Below are 24,906 nucleotides of genomic sequence, written 5' to 3'. Positions count from 1 at the left end.
GAGGCGTTCGATGCACATCAGACAAACTCAAGGTGCCAATTTGACCAACAGTCGCCTGAATTACAGCCGGGGTGCAGAAAGAGAGAGAGAGAAAGGGGAGGTAGAATAGGAGGCAGGATGAGGGGGATGTGAGGACACACAACGTCCCATCACAAACTAACTCCAGGAATCTGCTGAACGCCGCTAAACTGATGATGTACAACCTTGAGAGAAGATTTAAGGGCGGGTTTTTTTCATCTCACAGGTCCAGTTTGGCAACAAAAAATGCGGGACACAGACGCTCTGACCTCGGGCAGACACTAAACAAATTACATTTTGTTGCCGCACTTTTACCTTCCCCGTCTCCGAGCAGGGCCTCATCTACTAAAGCAATTCAGGGCAGACTGGATGAGGTGCTTCATTAGAAATAAATAGTCGCGGAAATGATGGATGCAAATGTACTGATGTTTGTCTTTGTGTGTGTGTGCTTCTCCTCAGAGGCGGGTTTGAACAGGATGTGGAGAACGGTTATCATCAGCACCCTGATACCTGCCACGGTGAGATGGAAATATTTATTTATTCTCACTCATTTGCATAAGCAATAAAGAAATGTAGAAGAAAAAAACAATCTATTGGCTGTTATCGGATCTTAATGTTAGAGCGAATGATGGCACATCTGGAACATTACGATGTATTTATTTCAGGGAGGGCAGCGTTCAGTTTGTCTGCCGCCGTCCACTCCCTGCTGAAATACTGCTCTCAATCTTTCTATGCTCATTAAGCTTTCGCTCATAGAAGTGTCTTCATAAAGTGGGTTTTCATAGCTCTTGTTTTTTGTGTTCGCTTTGTTTTTCTCCAGATGTGCTGGCGACCACCCGAAGGCAGAACACGCCGCTAGATTCAGCGTATGGTCAGTGGATGTGTCTTTATCTTTTTGTTTTAATCTATCAGCCCTTTGAGAATGAAGCCAGTCACCACTTAACGAGAGCAAACTGACCAGTGAGGGAACCCGGGATTAATTAACAGAACACGTTCATCTTAAAGTGTTTACTTTGTGTTCATGTTGAGCAAGATTCCTGTTGACTAGAGGATGAGATTTAAAGGTCATATATTATATAAAAATCTACTTCCCGATGTTTCTCTAGCTCTAATATGTGTCCCTAGTCTGTCTGCAAATCCCCCAATGATGAGAAAAGTCCATCCTCTCAGTCTTTTGCCTGCTCCACTTTTCAGAAAATGTGTGCACAAACAGGCCGTTTAGAGATTTTCCCTACATGACATCATAAAGGGCAGTAGCCCCTCCCCCAGGTGGGTGACACTCCCACAGCTAGGTGTTTGTTCTGCCCTCTGAGTCTGCCTTCTCACCGTAAACACTAGGACATCGAGACACCCAAGCTCTTCCAGAGAGACACAGCTCATTTACATATTTAAAGGTACAGACACAGAAACAGCCTGTTCTGAGCAGGGCTGAAATAGAGGGGTTTATAGACATGATCAAATACAGGATCAGAGTGGAATCTTCACACACATGTTTTGAGGAGCTCTGAGACTTATTTACACTGGTTGAAGAGGAGGAGGATATGTCACCTTTAATGTAGCCAGCTCAGCTGTTAAACTCAGCACCCTCACTAGTCGCTAGTCAGCACCATAATTAAACTAGGCCCACAAGGCAGGTCAAATGTTACGTCTTCCACTGAACTCAACATCTAAACAGCTCTGACTCCAGTCCTCTCTGGGATCAGGATATTCCTGATTTCTTAGGATCAAAGTAGTCTTAATCCTACTCAGAAGTTTTAAACACCACAAACTGGAGGTTTTGATTGGATAACTAGGATTTAGTGTACCTGACCTCTGATTACACAATTCTTTATTCATTTCTAATTGAATAGCCTTGTTAGCCGATAGCTTTTAGCTTTTAGCTTTTGGATTACTTTTAACAACCTGACCCAGATCACTTATTAAAGAGTAAAACAATAACATTAGCAGTGATTGCCCAGTGTGTGACACGTTATTTTAAATATCATGTTAAGGTCTTGAATGCATTTGAACGACATGTTGGTTCTCGACATCCTCGGCTCTGTAGAGGGGATTTGAGATTGATTCAGTTATGTGCCTCCAAGGTAAATGTTTCTGCACTTTACAACCTAGGAGGTTACAGAATATCTCATTGAGGCAGCTGAATGGCCGGAGCCACCTCTCGCTCTCAGCCGGCCCTGACAGCTAAAACATTGAAGCCATTGTCTGAAGCATCAGTCCTTTGATGGACCAGGAGCTCCGCTGGCTATGCTGCCTAATGCCCTGTATCAAGACGGATCATCATCCCTGTCACGTCCCATTACCCCCCCCCGCTGGCCACACTGCTCGGCCCCTGGCATGGCTGGAATAGAAATAGAAACGCTGCCTCGCTGGCTGGTGCTCAGATAAGATTGAAGAGCTGGTTGTTCAGATACTTAAAAAAAAACACCAAACCCGTCATTTTGAGAAGATCACAAAGTTGCTTTAATCTTCACAACTAAAGGGCTGCTCCTTAACTTCATGAGAAGTTTAAGGGACTTCTCGGAGCCCTTTGTCATCGGGACACAGGGGAGCTAACGGTTGATCCGACGCAGTGATTAGTACCAGAACTGAGTCCATCATGCTGGACAAAGTCGGCCATTACTGCTAAGCAGAGCCATCCATCCTGCATCCCCCTCCGTTTCTTTCCCAGAACAGAGGCTGCTTTGTCTGCCAGAGGCTTTGGCCCTGGACCTCCAAAGCACCACGGAGCCCCGGTAGATCGTAAAGCCTCCCTGCTGGACGAATGACCCCCTCAGTCTGTAGCGGGACTTGATGAGCAGCGCTCCTGTTTAATCCTGCAGGGGCTCTCTTTCTACACCCATGATGCTTCACTGCACTGTTTGAAGTTCTCAACACGCAGTCAGATTTTGTCTCTGTTGTTTTTTTCAGTGTGTGTGTGTGTGTGTGTGTGTGTGTGTGTGTGTGTGAGTGTGTGTGTGTGTTTGTTTGTTTGTTTTTTTCCTCACACAAAAAGCCTTTTAAGTCTCTGCACTGAAGATCAATTATCAGCTTTCCTAGACAATAAAACAGCCCATATGCCGAACAAAGCTGTTACACACACAGGAGCTCCAAAGGCAGGGACGCTTTCTCTCTTCCACTTCCCAAACAATCGCAGCCAGACGAGCAAAGGCTGTGAGACAAATGCTTTTTTTCTGTCTGTACTCTATCAACAGCGGAAGGGGAACAATGTGATCCTACAAACACTCTGAGAAACAAAAATCGTGATAAATTGAAGTACTGATGAAGTCCTGGAGCTCATCATCCGAGCTGCCAGGGCCAAACACCCCCCTGGTGTACAGTTTTAATTTGCCGGGCACAGATGGTGAACTGACGGGGCACCTCATTCAGAGTGAACACAGTCAACTGGCTCGCAGTAAGAGAGACAGAGAGAGAGAGAGAAAAAGCCCCCCTTTTTTTCCTCCAAATGTCTGGGTGTGAGATCTGCAGAATGCTAACATTATGGCTGGCTTATTAGCGCCGGAGCCAAAGCCAATAGCAACATGCTGCTCACCGGAACCTCAAGGACAACAGAGAGCTAATAATGCAATCAAGATGAGGAGTGTGTCATCCAGATAAAATGTTTGATAATGCGACACCCCCCCCCGCGGGTGCTAATGCCCAGCGTGTTTCCGGGGCATATGTTTTGAAATGATTCCAAATGTGGCTGTCAGAACGTTCGCTGCTCGGGCCTCAAGGTGACAAAAGTTTCCTGTGAAACCGATCAACGCGCGCGTGAGGTAGTGGAAAAAAGAAAGAGCTGCGATAAAAACGCCAGCTGAAAGTATCTATTTCAAGTTATCTGTGAAAACACTTAGCGGAGTGGACGCGGAGGAGTCCTCACTGGGGTTTGAGTTGTTAAAAAAAGGAGGTGGGGTTCTCTGTACAATAAGCTGCAGAACCAGAATTAAATGATTAGAGTGATTTAAGAGCATCAAGTGATGCAAGGCGACTCCGGATCTACAGTGATGATTGGAATCTGCTATTAAAAGAGAGCAGCCTTACTCCAATGTAGTTTAATTATGCACGAACCCCAAATCTGCATGGTGCTTTGCTCAAAAGCAGTTCCATGATTAGATAAAGTTTGTGCACACAGGCTAATGAGTTTCATATATATTTACCCTTTCTTTCCCCATTAATAAACCTGTACTTGTAAGTAACACATTTTTGCAACATCTACATCTTCTTAGCTTAATTAAAGAAGACGTACAAAGTCACAAATTCAAGTTCTCAGAATATTGCATTGAAAACTCTTCCACTGTCTACTTTTCAAAAATGCAATAATTGGTGATGTTTCTGTACCCAAACGTTGCTAGTTAGTGCTCTGCAAGTTAGACGGTGTGCAAGAGTTTGCTTGCCAATCTTTACGGACTCTTTCCTTTCCCAGGAACTCGTCTCTTAAAATAGATGTGCACAGTATTTATTAAAAGCTGAGAGATCTAAGTAGCATATTAAAAAACAGCCAGAATTCTTTTCAGTTTAGATCCCGCCTCTGATAAGGTCATTAGCCATTCATAGTTAGGGATTCTGGAGTGGCACATGGGGTGGCCAATCAGATTCCATGCAACCCCTCTGGACACGCCCCTGAGTAGTAAGAAACGTTCTGGAGGAACTTGGATTTGTCCTCCCAGATGTTGGGATGCCACTCTCACCTGGAGATACTGAGTGTGGGTATGAAGCAGCGTGTACAGCAGCCCTCGACATCGCTGTGTGTATCTGCGGGGAAGTGAAGTGATGGCTGGTTTAAATTCTGCTCTGTGTGCTCATCATGTTTCTCACCATCATCACTGAGTCTGTATGTTAACAGGGTGACAGTTTTCTTCCCACTCAGGAACTCACCCTCATCTCTCTGAAGTTTGATTCTCCCGGCTGATTCACATTTCACTAATCACTCACTCTGTTGCCCCCCCCCCCCCCCCTTCCTCCTCCTCCTCCTCCTCCTTCACCTCCTCCACCTCCTTCCTCCCCTTCGTTACAACCACAGGGAAGACCACACCCACAAGCGCCAGCACAACCTTTCATGGGGCGGCGTTCCCAAAGGAGGCAGGTGACCCTGAAAGAGGTACAGGTCCTGATGGCCCTCCCTCCGTGGGGGAACAAGGGTCACCTGACTCGGAGCCAATCAGTGTGGAGATTGAGGGTAAGGGGGAGGGATGTCTGTCCTCAGTGAATCTGCACGGGGATTGCACTGCTGGGCCCCGAACGCCTCGACAGACACGTCTAACAAAACTGATTACTAACAAAACCCAATTAACAGAAATTCTCTTTCACTCTGCTTGAACTTTTTTCCTTTTTTTTTTTTTGCTTTCTCGCTGCAAAAACGTCACACATGCTAATAAGTGAAAATGTTCTTCCAGGGTGAAATACGGCTTTCATTAGCTCACTAACTCCTAACTCACTAGTCAAACCAATCTCTTAGTAAAGGCAGAAAGCATCTGTAATCGATTTCCTTTGATCTTTACACTTCATTAGTCCCAGTATTACAAAATGTGATGCTCAATTTTTCACAGGCAGCTTCATTAAAATCCCACTGCTGAATGATAGTTCTTTCATATCTCTCAATACCGCTGCGGACATGTTCTCTTACCTTACATACAGCGTGTATACTAAATGTCTGGAAGAGTAGCAGAGGAGGATCTCCTCTTCCTGCTCGACGTGCCCAACACAGCAAACACAAGTGCAAGAGATTTTAACGACTTCAAATAAATTCTGCATTCGCTCTAATTACCCCCTGAAACCAAGAAGAGAACCTGAGCCTAAACAACACTGCTCCCACACGGCCTTACCTCATCGTTCATTAAACTCGTTGATGCAGCACAAATAACTCCTTAATTTGTTTTGAAGAACTTTGAAAAATGTAAGGTTCATGTCAGGTTTTAGATCCCGGGTATAGAGGAGCTAGGTCCAGGTTTGAGCCAAGCGACAACCTCCAGTGTTGAAGAATGAAGCCAATGGGTAAAGTTCCTCAAGTGTCCACTAGGGGCTGGCAGCAAAAGCAGAGGAATCCCTGTTAGGTGCCATATTAAAATGTTTACAGCCGGGTTCAAAAACAATAAACAATAAATAGTTCTAGATGGAAATATGTTTACATTCCTCTGATGTCAAACAAAGACTCAGACACAAATCCTCCAATTTAAAAATCTAGTACCATCAATACTTCGGCCTTTAAAATATCCGAGACACTTTAGATCTCCTTTTAGCTATAAAGATTTTAATGTTGGCTGGTTGTTCAGAGTTTGTGGCGTAACAGATGTCATGAGTTGGACTGATGGATCCTCTCTTTTCATTCAAACCTTGTTGAAGACGTTACACCAGTGTGCATGCAGAAACTTTTTTACAATCATGCCACGCCATCCAGCCACCTCAATAAAATGACATGACCTATAAAACTCCCAACCAGTTCTTGAATATTTAATTACATCTTGATTTTTATAGGCTTCGCACTCATTATTTCTTACATTTTTAATGTGACACTCTGCACTCATACTGATTAACATTCTCGCCTTTGAAAAGTAGGAAAAAAACAAGTCAAATAGTGACGACACTATGGCAGGAAGTGCAGCAAAATGTCTCCCCGGCCCTCAAATGTTCATGTCAGGAAACAAAAGCGAGAGAGCAGAACAGAGAATGGTTTGGTTTTTCTCTCTTTTAAAAAAAAAAAAAAAAGACTGGTGCATTTTCCTGCAAGTTTAGTAAGAAGATACAGCTCATTTGGACGGGATTCAGCTGGGATGAGGCAGTTTTTTGTCCTCTACTTGCTGCTCGCTTGCTTGCACAGGCTCAGTGTCAGAAGTCTATAAATCCTCAGCTAGTGAAAGAAACTTCCATTCACACAGACAGACTCCCTGGCTGCCATGATGAGCTACTCAGGCTCAAATGAGAAAAGCCCATAACAAATAAATAACCAGCAGTGGCCAGAACCAGGGAGTCAGACAACAAGAGGAGGAAGGGAAGGGAAGTGGAGGGGTAGGGTGTAATAGAAACAGCAACGCAATCTATTCCAGCCAGAGACTGTGACGCAGCCGGTTCAATCAGAAGCGCTGGGCGGGCGGGTTGATAAGGCAGGAAGAGGAGCTGGTGTGGAAGTAACGGCATCACAGCTACAAGAGGGCCTCCAATCTTTCTTCACTCTCCGTCTGTTTCTCACCGGATATCTGCTCCTCTGTCCGTCGCTTCTGTCGAGTCTGTGCAGCTGTGTGCCAGCGGCCCGCGTACACACCAGTAACGCAGGTACCAGCAGCCAATCAAGAGACACAGATACTGAAGCTACATAAATCTGTATTTTAAACAGAACTGGAGGAACATTTTCAATCTTTAGTCTAAAAAATATCAGCTTTATGAGCTACGAAACCGTCAGCAAGAAGATTATCTGAAACTGCTGCCAACGAGGTCGATGTCAGACAAATTGATTATCCGCATGCTGCCAAAAATGCCAAGAAAATTATGTTGATGATGACATATCTTATGGTGTAGCGGTTAGGTCGCTCCCCATGTACAGAGGCTAAAGTCCTCCAAGCGGGCAGCCTGGGTTCAAATCCGACCTCCAGCTTTTTTCCCCACATCTCATTTCCCACTCTCTCTCTCTCCCTCCTGATTTCCTGCTGTGTCCTCTGTCTTATCAAATTGAGGCAAAAAGATCAAAAATGAATCTGAAAAAAAAAAAATGACTTACACAGGTTCAGAACAAACCAGCAAAGAAATTCGAGAAATAAGCCCTAACTGACACTAAGTTAAGAGTTAATTTGAGTAGCTTTAAAGACAACCTTTAAAGACATTGAATTGCGTTACTAGAGAGGAATAAATTGTGATCTCGTACCATCATATTGACTTGCATTGTGAGTTGCAGTTTTCCTTTAAGATTGAGAGTCACTACTGCGGATCATAAACTTTATAAAACATGGATGTAGTCTGAGTGAGGTCCCCCATTGGTTTTCTGAATGGTAGTTTTGAAGCCCAGAGTTGTGTTGGGAATGTCTCAAAGTAACTTTTGATTAGTCATGAAACCGTCAAAGAGGTGGAGCAAACAGCATGCACGCCTGTCAGTCAGTACAGCCACACTCCTAATTATGCATGACTCTTAGTCTTAATAATAAAAAAATGTTGAGGTTTTTTAAAATTCATCCTTTGTACAGTGTGCACCAAAAAAGAAATGAGCTATTGATATTAAATAAAAAATTTTAACCAGTCTGTAAACATGTTAATCTCTGCTGTAAAAACAGGCTTTTTAGAGTGGGTGTGTATGTGACTTCCTGTGCTTCTGCAGCCAGCCTCTAGTGGACACTCGAGGAACTGCAGGATTTTGCTTGTCTTCATTTTTCAACACCAGAGGTTTCCGCTTGCTGCTGACGTCCTGCTTCCATCAACAGTCATTTGTAGAAAATGTTTCCCTCCTAAACACTTATAAACCAACTATAAAAAGTGATTAATTCACATGTGCAACTTTACAAATATCATCCTATAAAACAAGGATACCGACAAAGACAGGGACTGTTTATTTTCAACACTTTATTCGAGGCTGTGGAAGAAATGTTCAGCTTTCCTACTGTGTGTGACGGTCGAGGCAGGTGTGACAGCTCTGAAAAGTTTCCCAAGTTACCAAAACTTCCCGTGTCAGCACACACTTTCTCTGAGAAATCATATGAGCGGAAGAGAACCACCTGTAAACCCACTTCATCCCCGAACAAAATGTCAGCAGGAATAAAACTCGATAAGCCGTGAGTAAAAAAAGGAGAAAGGCGGTCGGTCATTTAACCGGTGACAGCGTGAGGTACGACGCTCACTGTGATGTGGGAAGCTGCATTACATTATATAAACAGCATAGAGGACTAAAAGGAACCTGTTGACCTGCTGCTATTTAGAAAACGGCAGGACCAGAGCTCCTTCTGGCTCGAGAGCAACCACCTCCATTGTGTGTGAGCACACAGAAAAGTGTATTTTAACAAGACTCCAGTTTCCAGGCCGGCTTTGTGTGTTTCTCTCCTTCTGCACCTCTGCTATGATTTGACCTTTTCTTTGACTCTTCAGCACATTTAAATGAGCCGGAGTTGGTCGGACTAAAAAAGCTAAGCTAGGAGCTAATTTAGCTGACACCGGAGGGAGATGGCGTGATAATAGAAACAAGTGAAGCAGGCGGTTTAAAACTCATTAAAAGCCTACAGGAGGAGAGCAGAGTGTGAACTCGGGCTGAACCTCTCCGTGATAAGGGGGCTGCCGTCCTGTGGGGGGGCAGACATCGATGCCAGCTAGTTTTCCAAAGAGTTATTAATACATCTGAAGAGCATGGCAACAGACAGCGCCTTCATCATCCAGTCAGTGATAGGGCTCTGACCACGAGGCCCCTCTAACCACTCAGTCTGCTTCTCTAGCAGAGGCTTCTGCATCAGGTTTTTAATCATATTCCTCATTTTTGTATTTAGTCATAAAAACAAGCAAAAAGAGTCACTAATATACAAAGATTAATTTAAAGTCCACTCCTCTCGGCCGAGGTCTTTGCAAAAAAAAAAAAAAGCAAAGAAAAAGAAGAACACATGAAAAACAACTGGGGCAGGAACTGTCTGAGTAAATGCAGAGCGAAGGGAGGGCTTGATTCTTCAAAGCAGTTGTTCAGGATTTAAGGATTAAGGAGAGCTGGAGTGTTACCACGCTATCTTAACAACAGAAAAAAAGGAACTTGCTACGGATCAAAATTAAATGAAAATAGCTTAAGGAGAAAAGTTGAATATGGCATTACAAGCTCCATATTACCTTTGACTTGTCGACCGGGCCGTCTCTGTTTCTAAAGTGAAATGAGACACTCAAAGGTGCAGCAGCGTTGCTGTTTTGCCATCGGATGGGAGTAGCAGCTGAACTACAATGCACCTAAAGGAACAAAAAAGAAAAGGATTCATGCAGTTTTAGAGGAATAAATGTGTTAATTTCTGACCTTGATGCCAAGCAGCAAACTCCGGTGTTGAAAAATGAAGCCGATGCTGAAGTGTAAAATCCTGCAGTTCCTCAAGTGTCCTCTAGAGGCTGGCTGCAGAAGCACAGGAAGTCACATACACACCCATTCTAAAAAGCCTCTTTTTACAGCAGAGATTAACATGTTTACAGCCTTGTTCAAAAAACTAAATAGGTCTGATTAGCTCATGTCTCGATCGACACACACTGTACGGGGGGGTGAATGTTTTGATGACTCATCAGTTTTGATTTGATGAAGGATAAGAGTTATTCACAATAAGGCGTGTAGCTGACATGATTGACAGGTGGGCGGGGTAACGATTTGTCAGCAGGCTTAAAACCCGCCTTAGCTCCAGCTCTCAGCCTGTCGTTAGGTCGACTGAAAGTTAGGTTGAGACAGCATTTCTAGCATGGAGGCCGCCATCGATGAGCGCCCCCTGCAGGAACAGACGGGTGACGTCACTCAGGCTTCATCCATAAATATCTACAGTCTATGGTCTAAAGCGACAAAATAGAACCCAATTTATGCAGTTTAAGAAAAATGAATGCATCAACTTCTGACCTTCATCACATCAGGGTTAACTGATTTCAACAGAAGCCATCCAGCCTTTTTTTTTCATTTTAAAATTTTCTTCTTTTAATGGCAGTGAGCTTCTAAAGTTGCACATTAAAATATTTAATACAGTTTTAGATCTTTAAGGGTCAGCCTGAGGCTACGAATGAAGAACACATTCATTATTCTGGTTAAATAAAACCGCTGGCTGTCAACTTTCATTCAGTGTGTTCTGACCCCTCCTCGCTACCCTTTCATGAGTCAGGCCATGGTGAGAACGCACATACACACACATTTATTTCAGGTTACTGCCAATCCGTACTCCCTGAGTCCTAGTTGTGGCGTAATGGCACCCATTTAAGGTCGCGCGGAAAGAACTAGGCCATTTTTTTTCCCCCCCCTGTGCCCAGCTGAGCGGCACTTTACAGCGATTAATCGTGACATCATGTTTCACTACAAAAACACCGCTGTAAAAAATAACCTTAAAGGCATTACACACAGCGGACACTTCACTTTCCATAACGGCACATTTAATGGCTCTTTGTTCCGCGGCGGCTGTTAAAGCTCAGCGCCGTTTCAGGATGAGGAGAGCATCAGTCATGAGCGTCACAGCGATCCACACAAGGGGGCCCACAGTGATCATATCCACCCACGCAGTCGACCCGGCTCGCAGCCCTGACCCCTGACCCCCCTTACCCTTGAATCTGTCTCATTGACCTCTGGGGAGTTTTTTCTCCCGCTCTACCTGCCTGTGTTTCTTTCTTATTTTAACCTTCAGTTGGACTAACCCTTTAGCTGTACCTGCCTCCTTTGTTGAACTCTCTCTCTCTCTCTCTCTCTCACTCACCCTCTCACTCTCTCTTTTTTTATGATCTGCCTCTCCACTTTTACAGCCGGTGGTAGAAACCGTGCGCAGGTCGTCCGAGTGGCCTGCAAAGCAGTTTCTCCATCTCTTAAAGCAACAGTACACTCCAAAGGCAGGATGTGAGTTTTGGCAGACAATTAGAGCAGTAAACGGAAAATAATATGGAAAATTTACGAGGTACTTAAGATAATTGGCTCCTTTTATGAAGGGTTAGGTTTGGTGCGTATCCTGTACAGATGATTAAGCTGAGAGAAAAACGCACCAAGAGGACTTTTAAGGTTTCAACATGTTCTGCCAAAACTGGCTTTAGTGTGGACTGTTTCTTTAAGTCGGTTTGGTAAAGCCGATGGATGTTGCAGTGCTACATTTCCCTCCTCGATGAAAAGTCATTGCTGCAACTTTTGGGAAGTCTGCATTGGAACCAGTTTGCTTTACCAGCCGCTGAATGGCAAAAATACAGCTCCTCTTTCTTTTAGTTCCCGATGTGAATGCATGTACATGAAAACAAAGGAAGAAAAGGACAACTCTTGATGCATGTGATCTGCCTGGTATAACCGCTTATGATGAATAAGATAGATGCCACTTTAAAGGGTTGGTTCACCTCAATTATACAATAACATTTTTTCTATTAAAAGCATTTTAGTGTCCATGCAGGAAGAAGTTTTTAAGGTGGATGCTTCTACTTTAGCACAGTAAAAAAGGCTCAAGCCTGATTTGAGCCAATCAAAGTTGTAAAATTCTACATCTGAAGAAATCAAAATCCTTAAGGTGGAGATATACTTGCTTACTTGCTACACATTCCCTGTGTCTGTTAGGGAACGACGGCTGTGCACGTGCTTTAAAAAAAAATGACTAAGACGCTGGCGCAAGATGCAGTACGCACATGAACAGTAGGGGGCAGTGTAGAGGCAGAGGGGACAGCAGCAGGCTCAACAACGGCAGAAAGTTTTAGAGACAAGCTTGTAAACCAAGTCCACAATGATCGCTGCCTCTGCACGGCCACAAACTAGCAGGGACGGATAAATTCAATTTTAGAAGTCGCAGTGGAAACCTGAAACACTTAAAGGAAACAACTTCAGTGTTTCAGGTCAGCCGGTGACTTTCCGCTGAAAGCGTTGGCGGCTGCATTTCTGCATTTTGTTTTTCATTAAATATCTGAAGAGTATGTTTTGACATTAGACAAAATCAAACAAAGAGGACTCCGCTGCTGCTGTAAGTACGACCTCTTTGGACGCGTTCAGCTGAGAGTCCGCAGTGGTCATGAACCTCATTAAAAAATCAAAAACAGCGGGAACTTTACATCTGTGCACGGAGCGACATGTTGGAGGAACAAAGTGCAGACGATGCTGACGGTCGTTGTTAGTTCTGAACGCAGAATTTACACGGTAGTAACCTCCTCGAGTGTCGCCGTGTCTGATGTCTACACCCCACACGTTTGGGTAGCTGTCTTCACCCTGAGCGCTCTGTGGTGCCCTCTAGAGGTGACGCATATAGTCAGGTATATATACAAGTAAGTTCATGAAACAGCCAGTTATAACGTAAGTGGAGGTGAAACAGCGAGTATATCTCCAGCCAGAGAGGCTCTGTGGATCTTCTGCAGACTGACGCCCTGCTGTCACGTGTTTAAATGTATTTCTGATGCTTTAATCAATCCAAACTTTCCTGGAGTGGAGATGTGATAAGATAATATGTTATTTGATGATTGAAGTGAACCACCTCTTTAATCAGCGACTATCTGCAGTTTGAGTGTTTTTGAACGAAATGTTTGCTGGTGCTTAAAAAAACTTGACTTCCCTTTTTGGAGGCGCAGGTGTAAATATCGGAGGACTTCATACAGACAGTACGGCTCTGATTGCCAGATGCCTCGGCACGCCTTATTTCCCCCGTATTCAATCAGAAACTGTAATGAAATCTATGCTCTCTATGCATCGGCGCACCTGGAATGAAATGCAGTGCTCGTTTCCACTACTCTTCAATTGGAATGAATCTGTTACATTACATCGTATCACCTCAAGCTCCTGTGCATATATTAAAACTCCTCCAATTGGCTGAGCACTGAGGTGGAATATTATGCAAATTCCTAATAACAAGTGTACATGATTGAATTCACTCAGTCAACAGGCAGACCCCTGCACATATACGCCGCATATACCCAGTATGTGTGTGTGTGCGTGCACACTGACACACACAATCATGCTCTGATGCTAACCAGGTCTGTCAGCGCTCATGACGTCCGCTTTTAAAAACTCCCAAATGAGAAAAGCGGAGCTGCTTGCTTTTGACCCAGATTTAATAAAATGTGGATATAATTAATTTGTTTGCCTTTCAAGAGTTGGAGTGTTATTTCTTGTGTGGAAGAAATAAATCTGGAGCATTAGCTGGATGAAGGGGGGGTAAAGCTTTCCTCTTTAGCCAGAGGCCATTTTGTCTGGCTGGCTTCTCATTGCAATGGAGTAGCCATTAAGGGAACAATTACATGCACTTGTGAGCTCGCAGAAGCACAAACTAATTAGGGCTATTTTGGAACGTTTTCACTTGATGCACACAAATAGAACTTTTTCTCTTTCTTTTTTTTTCTCAGGTTGCAAAGTGTTTGAATGCACCCTTGAGAAAAAAAAGAAAAAAAAAAAGAAAGCCTGATACGACGGAAAGATGTACGCCAAACACAAAAAAAGTTTCTTGTGTTTTAATTATTTTGTATCTGACCTTGAGAATGCTGCCTGGAAATAAATGTAGTCGCTCCTTCCTGCCAACATTTGAGATCCATGTTTAGTCCATGAGTTGTGATGCTTTAATGTCCTGCAAAATCTAATCTAATGTCCTCTAATCTAAAGTGTGAAACTTCAGAGCGTTCAGATTAGCAGTATTTGGTGCCATGGAAAAGCTTGTGGGTGTTTCGTCGTTACTGATTTAAGAAGTCTGCAGGAGCTTACAAAGACAGCATCCATTTTTCTAATCACTCACATTCTTTACTGAAATCGTCACTTCCATTTTCATTTGTTTTTCGGACTCAACTTCATCACCTGCAGAAAGAAAAACCTCCCCACCACCTGCCTCTCGGGGACAATAAAGATTTCCCAAAATCCCAAAATCCACCTCACAGCAGCCAGATGTCAGAATTTAATTTTACCTCTCCACTTAATGAGAGACAACGCTGCGTTAAACGCTCCTGTTTACATAATCTACCGCGCCTTCTATTTTTAACAATGTGGATGCCGGCGTAGATAGCGTCTCTTCCGACAGCACTGTGCAGTGAGTGGTTGTACTCCGACTGTATCACAGCTGCCGCAGAGCACCAGGCTTCAAACGCCTCGCAGAGTGACGGTCTGTCACTCTGCCCGTCACGTCTGTCTGTCTGTCTGTCTGTCTGTCACCTCGCTCCTCATCCTCCTCCTCCTCCTCCTCTTTCAAATCTGCTTCATGCACACTCATTCACATCGTCTTTTTTTTGTTTGTTTTTTAAATCTTCCTCTGGCTTTTATCTCGTCTCTTTTTCCTTTGCTCTCGCTCCCCCTGTCTCTTGGTGTCCTAGAGTCCTCTCTCAAACATGCGCTGCCCTCTTCATCAACAGTTTGTCACCAAGGGTTGAATTCCAGCCCTTCATCTTTCTCTTCATTTTTTTTGTCCCCTGGCTGTCACCATCCCTGTCTTCTTTCCCCTCGCCTCCCTTTGCTTTCACTCCCGCAGCCCATCTGTCTTTTTTTACTTTTGGCAGACTTTGGTGTCTCTATATTCAGACTTCACCATGTTCAGTTGACACAGAAATATAAAGTGACAGCGAAATATAGGAACACCGACTCTGCTGCTATGTAAACATTAAAGCCTGGCATTGATTACCGCCTTGAAGTGACAGCCCCCCCCATTAACAGGCTTTATTATCCAAAAGTATTTATATAGCTTCAAACCCTGACTGAAGCAGCATAGACAGAAAGCCAAGTTAGCCTGCACAGTCGGGCCAGCACCTCCTGTGCGCCACCTAGCTGCTTGCCAGGCTGTCACTGTGTGATTCACAGGGTATTCTTTTCTCTGTGACCGGTGGCTCCATATGTCCCACATATCCAGTGATTGAGTCATCCCGACTGTCGGTGAAACATGTTGTGACAGGTCGTCCGCACGGCTCTGAATTTGTTTACCTCAGCTGTGCGATTCACCCCCCCCATGTCGAGGCACTTGACTCACACCCCCTGACCCAGGAGGGATCCCCTCTGTAGGCCTGCAGCCACAGACAGGGAGGGAGGCGGCACAGTCCAGAGGGAGCGGATGACTCACGGGTAGCAGGAGGCCGCAGAAGGTGACAGAAGGCAGTAGGCGGCATGATGTCAGAGCAGCCTTTTGAACACTTGGTGCTAAAAGCTGCATGCCATCGCCATCGCAGAGCCGCAGATTCAAGATTCAAGATTCAAGATTCAAAAAAACACTTGTCTATCACATTGTGACAGAAAATGACCTTTTGTTGAGGCTCAGTAACATGAAAACATACAAACATTCACACTAACACTCACATTAGGTCATAAATAGCTAAACGTACCCTAAATAGGTAAAAACACATATCCACAGCATTTAAAATACATTGCTTATCTTGCCTTGTTTAAAATGCGTATTGCAGTGGGAATAAAAGAGTTTCTGTAAGTTTTCTTTTTCGCCAGTGGTACTCTAAAACGACTGCCTGAGGGGAGCAGCTGAAACAAGTGGTGAAGGGGGTGTGAAGGGTCCTGAGTGATGCAGGCTGCTCGCATGTTCTGACAGTTGGATCTGGGTGGTGCCGGTGATTTTTGTTGCATGTTTAATGATACCAGTAAGTTTTTTCTTGCATTTTTCGGTGAGAAAGTTGTACCAGGATATAATGTCATATAATCAGTAATGTTCTGACATGCAAGAAAGCTAAGCTAAGGGTTTTTTTAAGTGATGGTGCAATCATGATTTTTGTGCTCACTCCCTTTGTCTGCAGAAAATGTAACACAGCATCACAGCTGAGCAAGCGGTGGCTTCAACAAGAATTAGTAGACGAGGGGGGATGTTACAGCACCTCAGACAGACAGTTTAAAATCAGGACACATAAGTGATGATTCATATCGTCGAGATAAAAAAAAGGATTGAGACTTCCTCTTCTTAACACCACAGGATGCTGTCTGCCTCTCGTTTGAAGTCCTTATGCCTCTTACATAGAGGCGTACAGACGAGGTGGCAGACAATGGATTCGTCTCTTCTCGTGTTCCCAACACAATGACGACACCTGAGCGGCCTGCTGAAGCCTGTTTGCTGACCATTTCAGCATTTTTTTTAATTATCTAAATATCTATCAGTATACTAGTAGGCAGTCTCTTTTTACTCCTCCCACATGGGTCACGAATGCCTTTCTACCTGCTTTACATGTAACATAAAGGTTATTACAACATAACAGCTTATGCCTTATGTCCCAAAGCATCACAAACAATATTTCTTTGAGGCAATCTCTTCTCTAAAGTTTGAACATAAAGTAAGTTATAGCCAGTATGTCCTCCTTCTAACTTTAGATTCTGGTCCTGAATGCTCTGGATTTGGACCAGAGAAGGTAGGCGGTTTTTTAGGCACCCCCCACATGGCCGTTTTGGACGCCCCTCAGTTTGCCAGATATGAGAGCAGTTATCAGGTCAAACCAACAGGTGTTGCAGCGATGGAAGTGGGCAAGAGAAGTGGTTCAGATAGAAGTGATTGTACCCAACCTAAAAAGCCTCTGCATGTTTCTAATAAGCTCCACGAGCAGAAACGTGCTCAAACTAGGATCAGTATTGGAGATGCTTTTGAAAAATGGAGAGAGGTTAGAACACAGAAAAGTTTACAGACCGATGCAGAGCTGGCTAAACACTGAAGCTACAGTGTCCACCACATGACAACCTGTGTGAGCATCGACTCTAGAGAGGAGGGGGCGGGGGGGAGACAGCTCTCTATGATGTTTATAATTTTGACTGTAGTACCTGTTTTAAACACTAGGTGTCCTTTAAAGAAAGTAGCAGTTTAAGCCTTTTACCTTTTCTCAGTCATGTTAGGATAAAGTCCTCAAACGTTATGTATCCTTTTATTCTATTGCTCGCTGTATCGGTCTTTCTGATCCATTGTCACTTAAAACCACAGATTCAGAACCTCGTCTTTGTTGTACGGTTGATTAGTGGCCTGTGTAATGAGATCAAATGAAAAATGTCACATGATTAAAAAGAAGCGTTATCAACAGGCTCTCTGCTGCATCACTTTTGATTGCCTCTCCCAGTGGGACACAATTATGATTTGTGACTTTTAATGTGGTCATAAGTCAAGGCAATCAGAAGAATAAACGACTGGAAAACAGAGCATTTTTTAATTGGGAGCTCTATTAAAAGTGGTATTTCCATAAAGATGATCGTGCTGTTTGGAAAAATTGGGCAGAAAGCACCCCTTGAAAATGAGCGTCGAGTTCGATGAAGATGAGATAATAATCTACCGCTGGATAATGAAGAGTGAAAATAGAACTCTTAAAGTTTCACAGTAACTTCATGGCATAAATAATCAACCTGTTCTAAAGCTGCTCGTTTGAAAATGTTATGACAAGTTTGTTGGATTATAATTTGATCATTTGTGGTCAAATTCAGTCAGATGAAATCACAAGAGGCAAAAACAAGTCTATATATTGGGTTGCATGGTTACCGTTGCGCTGGTGATTTGTGCTTTTGTCCTTAATGAACCGGTGAAAATTGGTGTACATTTTTTGGATGAATTCCAAGCAACCTTTCTCGATCAAACTGCGTCCATTCAGTCACGGCTTGGGGTTCAAATTCAATCCTATTCAGGCCTCATTATTGATTTGATTACTGATCTTCCTTACACACATCCACCAATCATCAGCATCCTCATCCTCACCATCATTCTGACCTCCTTATAAACCATCATCAAGCCTCATTTAGGCTTCATTTCCATTTCCATTCCTCGATGACGCTTTCATTAGCTGTCGAATTGAACTTTGCCTGGAACACCTGCATTTCTTTCCCTCCATGACGCAGCTCGCCATCCCCTCCTCCGCGCACTAATCAGTTTCACAGAAAAACTGTCATTAAGGGCAGAGGGAAGGGTCTGACACCACAGATGGCAGCGGCATCTTGCAAATGAGCTCTGATTATAAGAGGTGGCAGGTCTCACTCCTCTTATCAGCCTTGCCTTTCACGCTATTAATGCAACACAGTGCGAGGGTTGCATCTCTCGGGGACATTTGCATGCTAGATTTACCTCAGCTGAGTAACCTTGTGGGGGTTTTTTTCACCTCACCGGGGCACAGACCTCAGCTTCATTTTTGAAACAACCTGACAACCTCATTGGAGTCTGTGTTGGCTGAGGTGCCACAGCCTGTGAGCTGTTGGATAGACCTGTTATTTTTGGCTCGTTCATCACACCAGGTGCTCCTCGCCCCTGATCCTCACATTGGAAGGCAAAGTCTGTGAAAATGACATCAGGTTCCTGCTGCTGTGGGCCCATCAATATTTAGAGCCCTAACTCATTTCAGAGCTGATTGCTCACTGACTGGGGATTCTTTGGCTTCTGCCAGTCTGAGGGGAAAAGCATAGGTTTGACAGAGAAAGGCTGTATTGATCTATTAACAGCAAAACAAAAGGAAGCCAAAATCTTGTTTCAAAAACCTCTCGTGCTGTTTCCCACATAGTGAAGCCCCTGTAAACACAACCTGCCTCTCCCAGCTGCTACTTGATCTATATTAGCTCTTGAAAATGTTTTTTTTTTTCCATTTTGGCTAAGGCAGAAAAGCTCTAACCAAAGTCCTTTCTCTTTCTTTTTTTTTTGAAGGTGTGAGGCGTCCACCAGATCTGGAGAAGACCAATCACAGTGTCCATTACACTCTTCTGATTGCTTGTGTGTTGGTGGCCTTCGTTCTCGGCGCCTTCCTGTCTGGCTTCCTGGTCTCCTGCTATTGCAACCACACAGGCCACAAGACCAAGAAGTTGTCCAAAGATCCCGAGGCTCCGATCCCACACGCCCTGTCTCTCCGCAGCCTCGCCAAGCTCAATGGCCTCCTGGACAGCCAGAGCAAGGACGACAAGCTGGAGGTTTCATCTCCAAAGATCTACAACTCTTTCTTTGCAAACAGCAAGGAGCATCATCAACCCAGGAGAAATGGCCATCACGGGATGACAATGGACGACCTGGTCTACCAACATCACCACCACCACCTCCACCATTCATCTGAGCTGTCTGGTCTGCCTACACCAGATTCCACCCCAGAGCTGCCCATAAAGAGCATGAAAGCTTTCAAAAACCAGTGGGAGAAGAACCAGAATTGTAACAATGCCAAGGAGCCCAAGTCTCACAACATAGGATCCAGGCCCAGCTCAGCCCTGCTTCACCAGCAGATCTTCCCATACTCCCATGGCCTGTCTAATGGGCAGCCACTAGTCGGGGGTCACCTCCACCCGGACGAACGCAAAATCCACAATGTAGAGCGTGTTTTATCTCAGCAACCGTATCCTGGTTACTCTCAGAAGGTGATGGAGGTAACCTCGCTGGATGAGCTCCTGAAGCACATCCACGAGGCGAGCAGCAGCAAGAACTCCCAGTTAATGAGTCCATCCGGTCTGATGGCCAGCGGTGGCGTAGGTCATCTAGCATTCTCCAACCGTATCCAACCTCAGATTCCTGAGACAGAATCCGCTCCCTACTACAGCTCTTCCACCTTACCCAGAGACAGCCTCACCCGACGCATGGACGTTCCTCCAGACATTCCCCAGCATCACCAGTCCACCCTGGAGAGGAGGCACTCGTCCCAGAGGCACTCCCTGATTGCTGCCGCCACCAAGATGCCCAATGGTAGCGCAGGAGGAGGAGGAGGAATGATCCCTCGCCAACACAGCTTTAGCCAACGGAACGGTGGGCCACACCAACAGCCGCCCCTTCTGGCTCGAATGAACTCAACAGGCAGCGCCTGCGAGGTCCACTACCCCCTCATTCCCAACGGATACCTGGCACGTCAGCACAGTTACAACGGAGACCAGCAAGAGGTCCAACATAGGGGAGCGATTGTCCGCCGGGCCTCCTCTCTTAAACCTGATGTCCCTCCCAAGCCCCTGTTCATACCTGCCACATCCCCAGTCAACCAGCAGGGAAAGTTCAACTACTGAGGAGACACACTCCTGGACTTAAAGAGGGAGTCTCCCTCATTGTGTCTTCATGAAGGAACTTTCCTTTAAAGACAACATGCAATGGGTTAGAGGATGCAGACCCTTCCAAGAAAACACTACCAATTGGGTGGCAGCCAGTGTCACTGTGGACGAAAGCCTCAACCAAACTTGTTTTTCCCTCTTCTTTTTGTCCAACGGATATCTTTGTACCATATTGGTATTGCTCAGCTACTTGCTTATTATAGAACTGTTGACTTGGGTGACGTGAAGCCACCTCCTGATATATTAGGCTGCCAATGTCCTCAGTGTGGATTTACAATGCAACTTAGTTTTTGGGCACATTGATGTTGGAAAAAAAACTGAACACATCAGTCATCTTGAAGACTTTAAAACCGGAGGCTCCTGCAATGCTTAGATTCATGCTTTTGCTTAACCTATTCTGATGTAGTGTTGGTAACCAGTCCCCACCCGCCCCACCCTCGAATGTGTTTATATTATGCATGTGTGTGTATATATATGTGTGTTTATATTCACACCGTATATGTATACATATACATATGCAGTATATGTAACCTGTGGTGAAAAGTCAGCAGATTCCCCTGAAAGTAGTTATGTCTTTGCCTTACTATACTCTTTCATCTTTGGGCATATCAAATGATCCCCTAAACACCCTGAGGAGTACCTCAGGGTCACCGCATCATGCACTTCATCGGTTAATGCTCGTTGTCAGAAGGCTAAAACAGTGAACCAAATTTGTTCATGTTGTCAAGAGAGAGAGAAAATTCTTCAACAAAGCAGCTATCCTAGCCTTCTCTCTTTCTTTATCCCGTCCCAGGAGACATCAGGTTCAAAGAGACGCAGTCCATTCAAATTCCTCGAGAATGTTTTTCTTCAGATTGGTGCTCTACAAGTCCGTAGTGGGATAGTCGTAAAATAAAAAAAAAGAAAGAAGGTATTCTCATAAATATTTCGCACCCAAAGAGGATGCACGCCGTGCTGTATGGCTTCATGGGAAATGAACAAAAAATAAAGAAAAGACCACGGTTATTATAAGGATTAACTTTGTGGCTATTGGGTGTAAATAAAGGAATAATTACTAGCCAAATTTTAACTGTATGTGTAAATGTGTGCCTTATTTAATAATAGTATGTGACATGGGGGTAGGGGTAAATGCAAGGGGCTCAGGTGGCGACTAAGCTACAGTATATTGTAGGTGTTTCATTTTTTATGGTCGTCCGTGTGTCATACGGTATCTTACTGTACATCTGAAGAGTTTCATTCCAGAATGAGATATTTGTCATTTTGAGAACTGCAGTTATGATTGTAACACTCACTAATGAATCATACTTTGAGTTATATCTTTGACTATATTGAGCCTTTTTCGTTTTTTTTTGTACAATATGCCATTTAAAAAAAAAAAAAGATTAAACACGAAATATATATTTAGTTTTTTCAGGATGGATCCAGTGTTTTTGGAATGAAACCCTTCATTTCTTCTTCTCTGTTTTTCTTTTTCCCAAACGTGTGAGCCTACAGATTGTGTTTGATAGCGCAAGTACGTACAGCCTGAGACTGCAGACGTTCGGGTTTGATGCCTCCAGTTTTACGTCACTTTCCACTGGGTGTCACTTTCCCTATAGGTGCCAATATTAACTCTTAGTTTTTATTTTTTTCGCTGTAGCTTCAGCTTGGCTTCCTTAAGGAGCAGCTTGCAGTTCCTCACACGTTATGACCTACAGACTTGTAGCCTTTGTAGAAGTCCATGGAGTATGAATAATCAGCTAAATGTCATATCAGATTTTCTTTCCACCATTTTGTTTTACTTTTATATATAAGTCAGCAGAATGAAGACATGGACCACCAACCATAGACTGTACATTAGAAGTAGACGAAGTCTCATGTTACATAGCTGGGCTTAAATATTTCATTTTCAATGTCCAGCAGGGGACGACTGCACTAGTTGCACAGATATAATACTTCTTGTATGGGAACAAAGAGAAAATGACCCAACTTTTGAGTTAATTAATTACCAAAGTAAACATTTTCATGATGAATTAAGGGTCTTATTAGTGTCGAGTGTTTCTAACTCTACTTGATATTCAGTTTCTAACCTGTAGTCTTATATTGAGAAAAAAAACAAAAAGACGATTAAGCGGGGTATGATTAGACTGGGATTGACCAGTTGTTACCAAGGCAACCTGTCAACCAGGTTAGAGCGTATAGACTGTATAAACAAATGGACAGTGTGCCTCAGCCTCCTCCTGTTGAACAGGATGAAGCCAAGGCCCCCAATACCAAACCGGAGACTTCAAAATATTTGTCTCCAAACCACTGGGTGGGCTCATGTGGTCTTTGTCCACTTCTTTAACATGCAGTCTATGAGTCGGACTTCTACAAAGGTTACGCTGTAGAGTTTAACGTACCTGTGTCACCAGGTGTCGAACCAAATAGGAAGCGACAAGAGTGAAGGGAGTGTGTTGAGACATTAAGAAGTGCAATGACCTCTGACTTCCGATGAGCTGAGATTTTCTTCTTGGATTGATCCAATTGTGGAATCGGGGCTCCCATCGCTGCCAAACATCTGCTGAGGTATTTCCCTCAGGGATGGTGACGCCGTGCAGTCGGCCTCCGCCTTGGAAACATCAGCGCTGAGACTTTCTCGCACCGTTCAGTCGAGTCAGCCGCAGCCGCGATCAATTCTGTAAAGACAACAGCTCTACACTATTTACTGTATCAGAAAGTGGTGTTTTAAATTGATTGAAATTCCCCAGAGCTCAGCTGACCCCTTATGAAGTTTGCTACTCAAACTCCAACTCTCGTAAATAAATGAAAACAGGGCCGACCGTAACGTTCGATCAAGGGAAAGTTGATTTGGATTTTTAACAAGCAGCAGAGCGTTAAATAGCTTTTGAGCTCCAAACATAAATTATCCGACTTGATGAAAGGTTGTGACCGTAATGTTTCATAAGAGGAAGTGTGGCAGCTACAGCGTCGGAGCAGACCTGTGTTGTTGTTTTTTTTTATCTGCCGGTGACAGATTGTATTGGAGTGCAGCGGTCTCGCCTCTGTCGGCTCGATCAGTATTTGATTTGGTGTAAATACATTCTATCTGGGCGGGGTCTCATTGATTCAGTATTATGTTTTTATTTTTATTTTCTGTTTGATTTCCAGGCTTTCGTCTTTTGAATTACTATGAATTTGGTCTCACAGAAATACCATTGTATGTCTCTTATACTAGGAATAAAATGAGAATATGATGCAAGCGTCTCACTGGTGAATATGTTGAAACACTCCACATGCACGGGTGATACATCAAGGGTGCATGCAAACACAGACGCACTCAAGATGTCTGAAGATTGTTGTGTACCGATGCTGCAGAGACTTTGACTCTGTGGTCAGTTTTTCTGAGCGTTCCTGGTGTTACATTGGATTGCATTATCTCCTCCGAGGATGCTGTGTTTTCAGGCGCACTTTTTCATCTGTCAGGAAGTCTTAAAAAAACGGTACAAGGGTGGAAAGATCAGCCATCAGCCAAGGAACAGAGATTTTTTTTTTATGATGTGCATCCAGGAATTGCCAAAAGAATATCCTAAAGGGACACAGGGAAAAAAAAGAAAAGCGTCCTGTCTCAGTGGGAGCTGCAGGAAAAGATCAGAATCAATTCAATGTGTTTGATCAGTCGATCTCAGAGGAGTGTAGCTGAGTGTATCCAGTGTGACACCCAATACAACAGGGGACTTTCAACAGGTGCCATTTGAAATGCATCATCTTAATCCACAGGGGGCAGCAGTGAGCCCATTCCAGTTTGACGGAGCAGCATGATGTGAGGAAGACGGCAAACTACTATCTTTGACAAGGTGAGTTTTACACTCTTGTGGATGTAGTTACACACATGGAGTTATTATTTCAAATATTCATTTACATGATTTTTGGAGATGTTTATTTAAAACATAACAACCAAACAACTTCACCTGGGCTCATTCAGAAGCTCAACTCCTTATTATTTGGGCGGCTGTGGATCAGTGGGTAGAGTCGGTTGTGGGTTCGATCCCCAGCTCCTGCAGCTACATGTCCGTTGCATCAGTACCATCAGCATGCGAATGTTCGGACACCTTGCTGCATACATTCTTTGTATTAATGAAAGTAAGAGTAACCTGATGTCTCATTAAATATCTTACTAATTATTAAAAGCTTTAAATTAGTAAGAAGGTGTCTGCGTATGCAGGCAGCATCTTTAGGCTGTATTATCAGAGGCGCTAAACGCTGCCTTTTTACCCCAGGAGCACGTCACCAGTAGACATTTATCTCAGCGAAATTGACTCAAGTTCAAAGATCTCTTGACCTGGTTTCAGAGACGGTCCAATGAAATCCTTTGACAGGACTTT

The 24,906-nt window shown here is 44.0% G+C and overlaps 1 protein-coding gene across 3 annotated transcripts in view; it reads left to right on the top strand.

The window, feature by feature from the left end:
- sema6cb (semaphorin 6Cb) overlaps positions 1-23,778 on the top strand; it is a 172,678-nt gene extending 148,900 nt beyond the window's left edge. For 2 of the 3 annotated variants that reach the window (XM_065957689.1, XM_065957690.1), the window contains 4 exons: positions 478-536; positions 839-889; positions 5,018-5,173; positions 19,194-23,778. In XM_065957689.1, coding sequence (XP_065813761.1) covers positions 478-536; positions 839-889; positions 5,018-5,173; positions 19,194-20,521 — 1,594 coding nt within the window. In that variant the 3' untranslated portion in view covers positions 20,522-23,778. The remainder of the gene's footprint in view (positions 1-477; positions 537-838; positions 890-5,017; positions 5,174-19,193) is intronic. The other variant, XM_065957691.1, reaches the window with a different exon arrangement.
- The last annotated feature ends 1,128 nt before the right edge of the window (positions 23,779-24,906 follow it).

Source organism: Labrus bergylta, chromosome 8 (assembly GCF_963930695.1).
Source record: "Labrus bergylta chromosome 8, fLabBer1.1, whole genome shotgun sequence".
NCBI lineage: Eukaryota > Metazoa > Chordata > Actinopteri > Labriformes > Labridae > Labrus > Labrus bergylta.
This window is presented reverse-complemented; position numbering and strand designations above follow the sequence as displayed.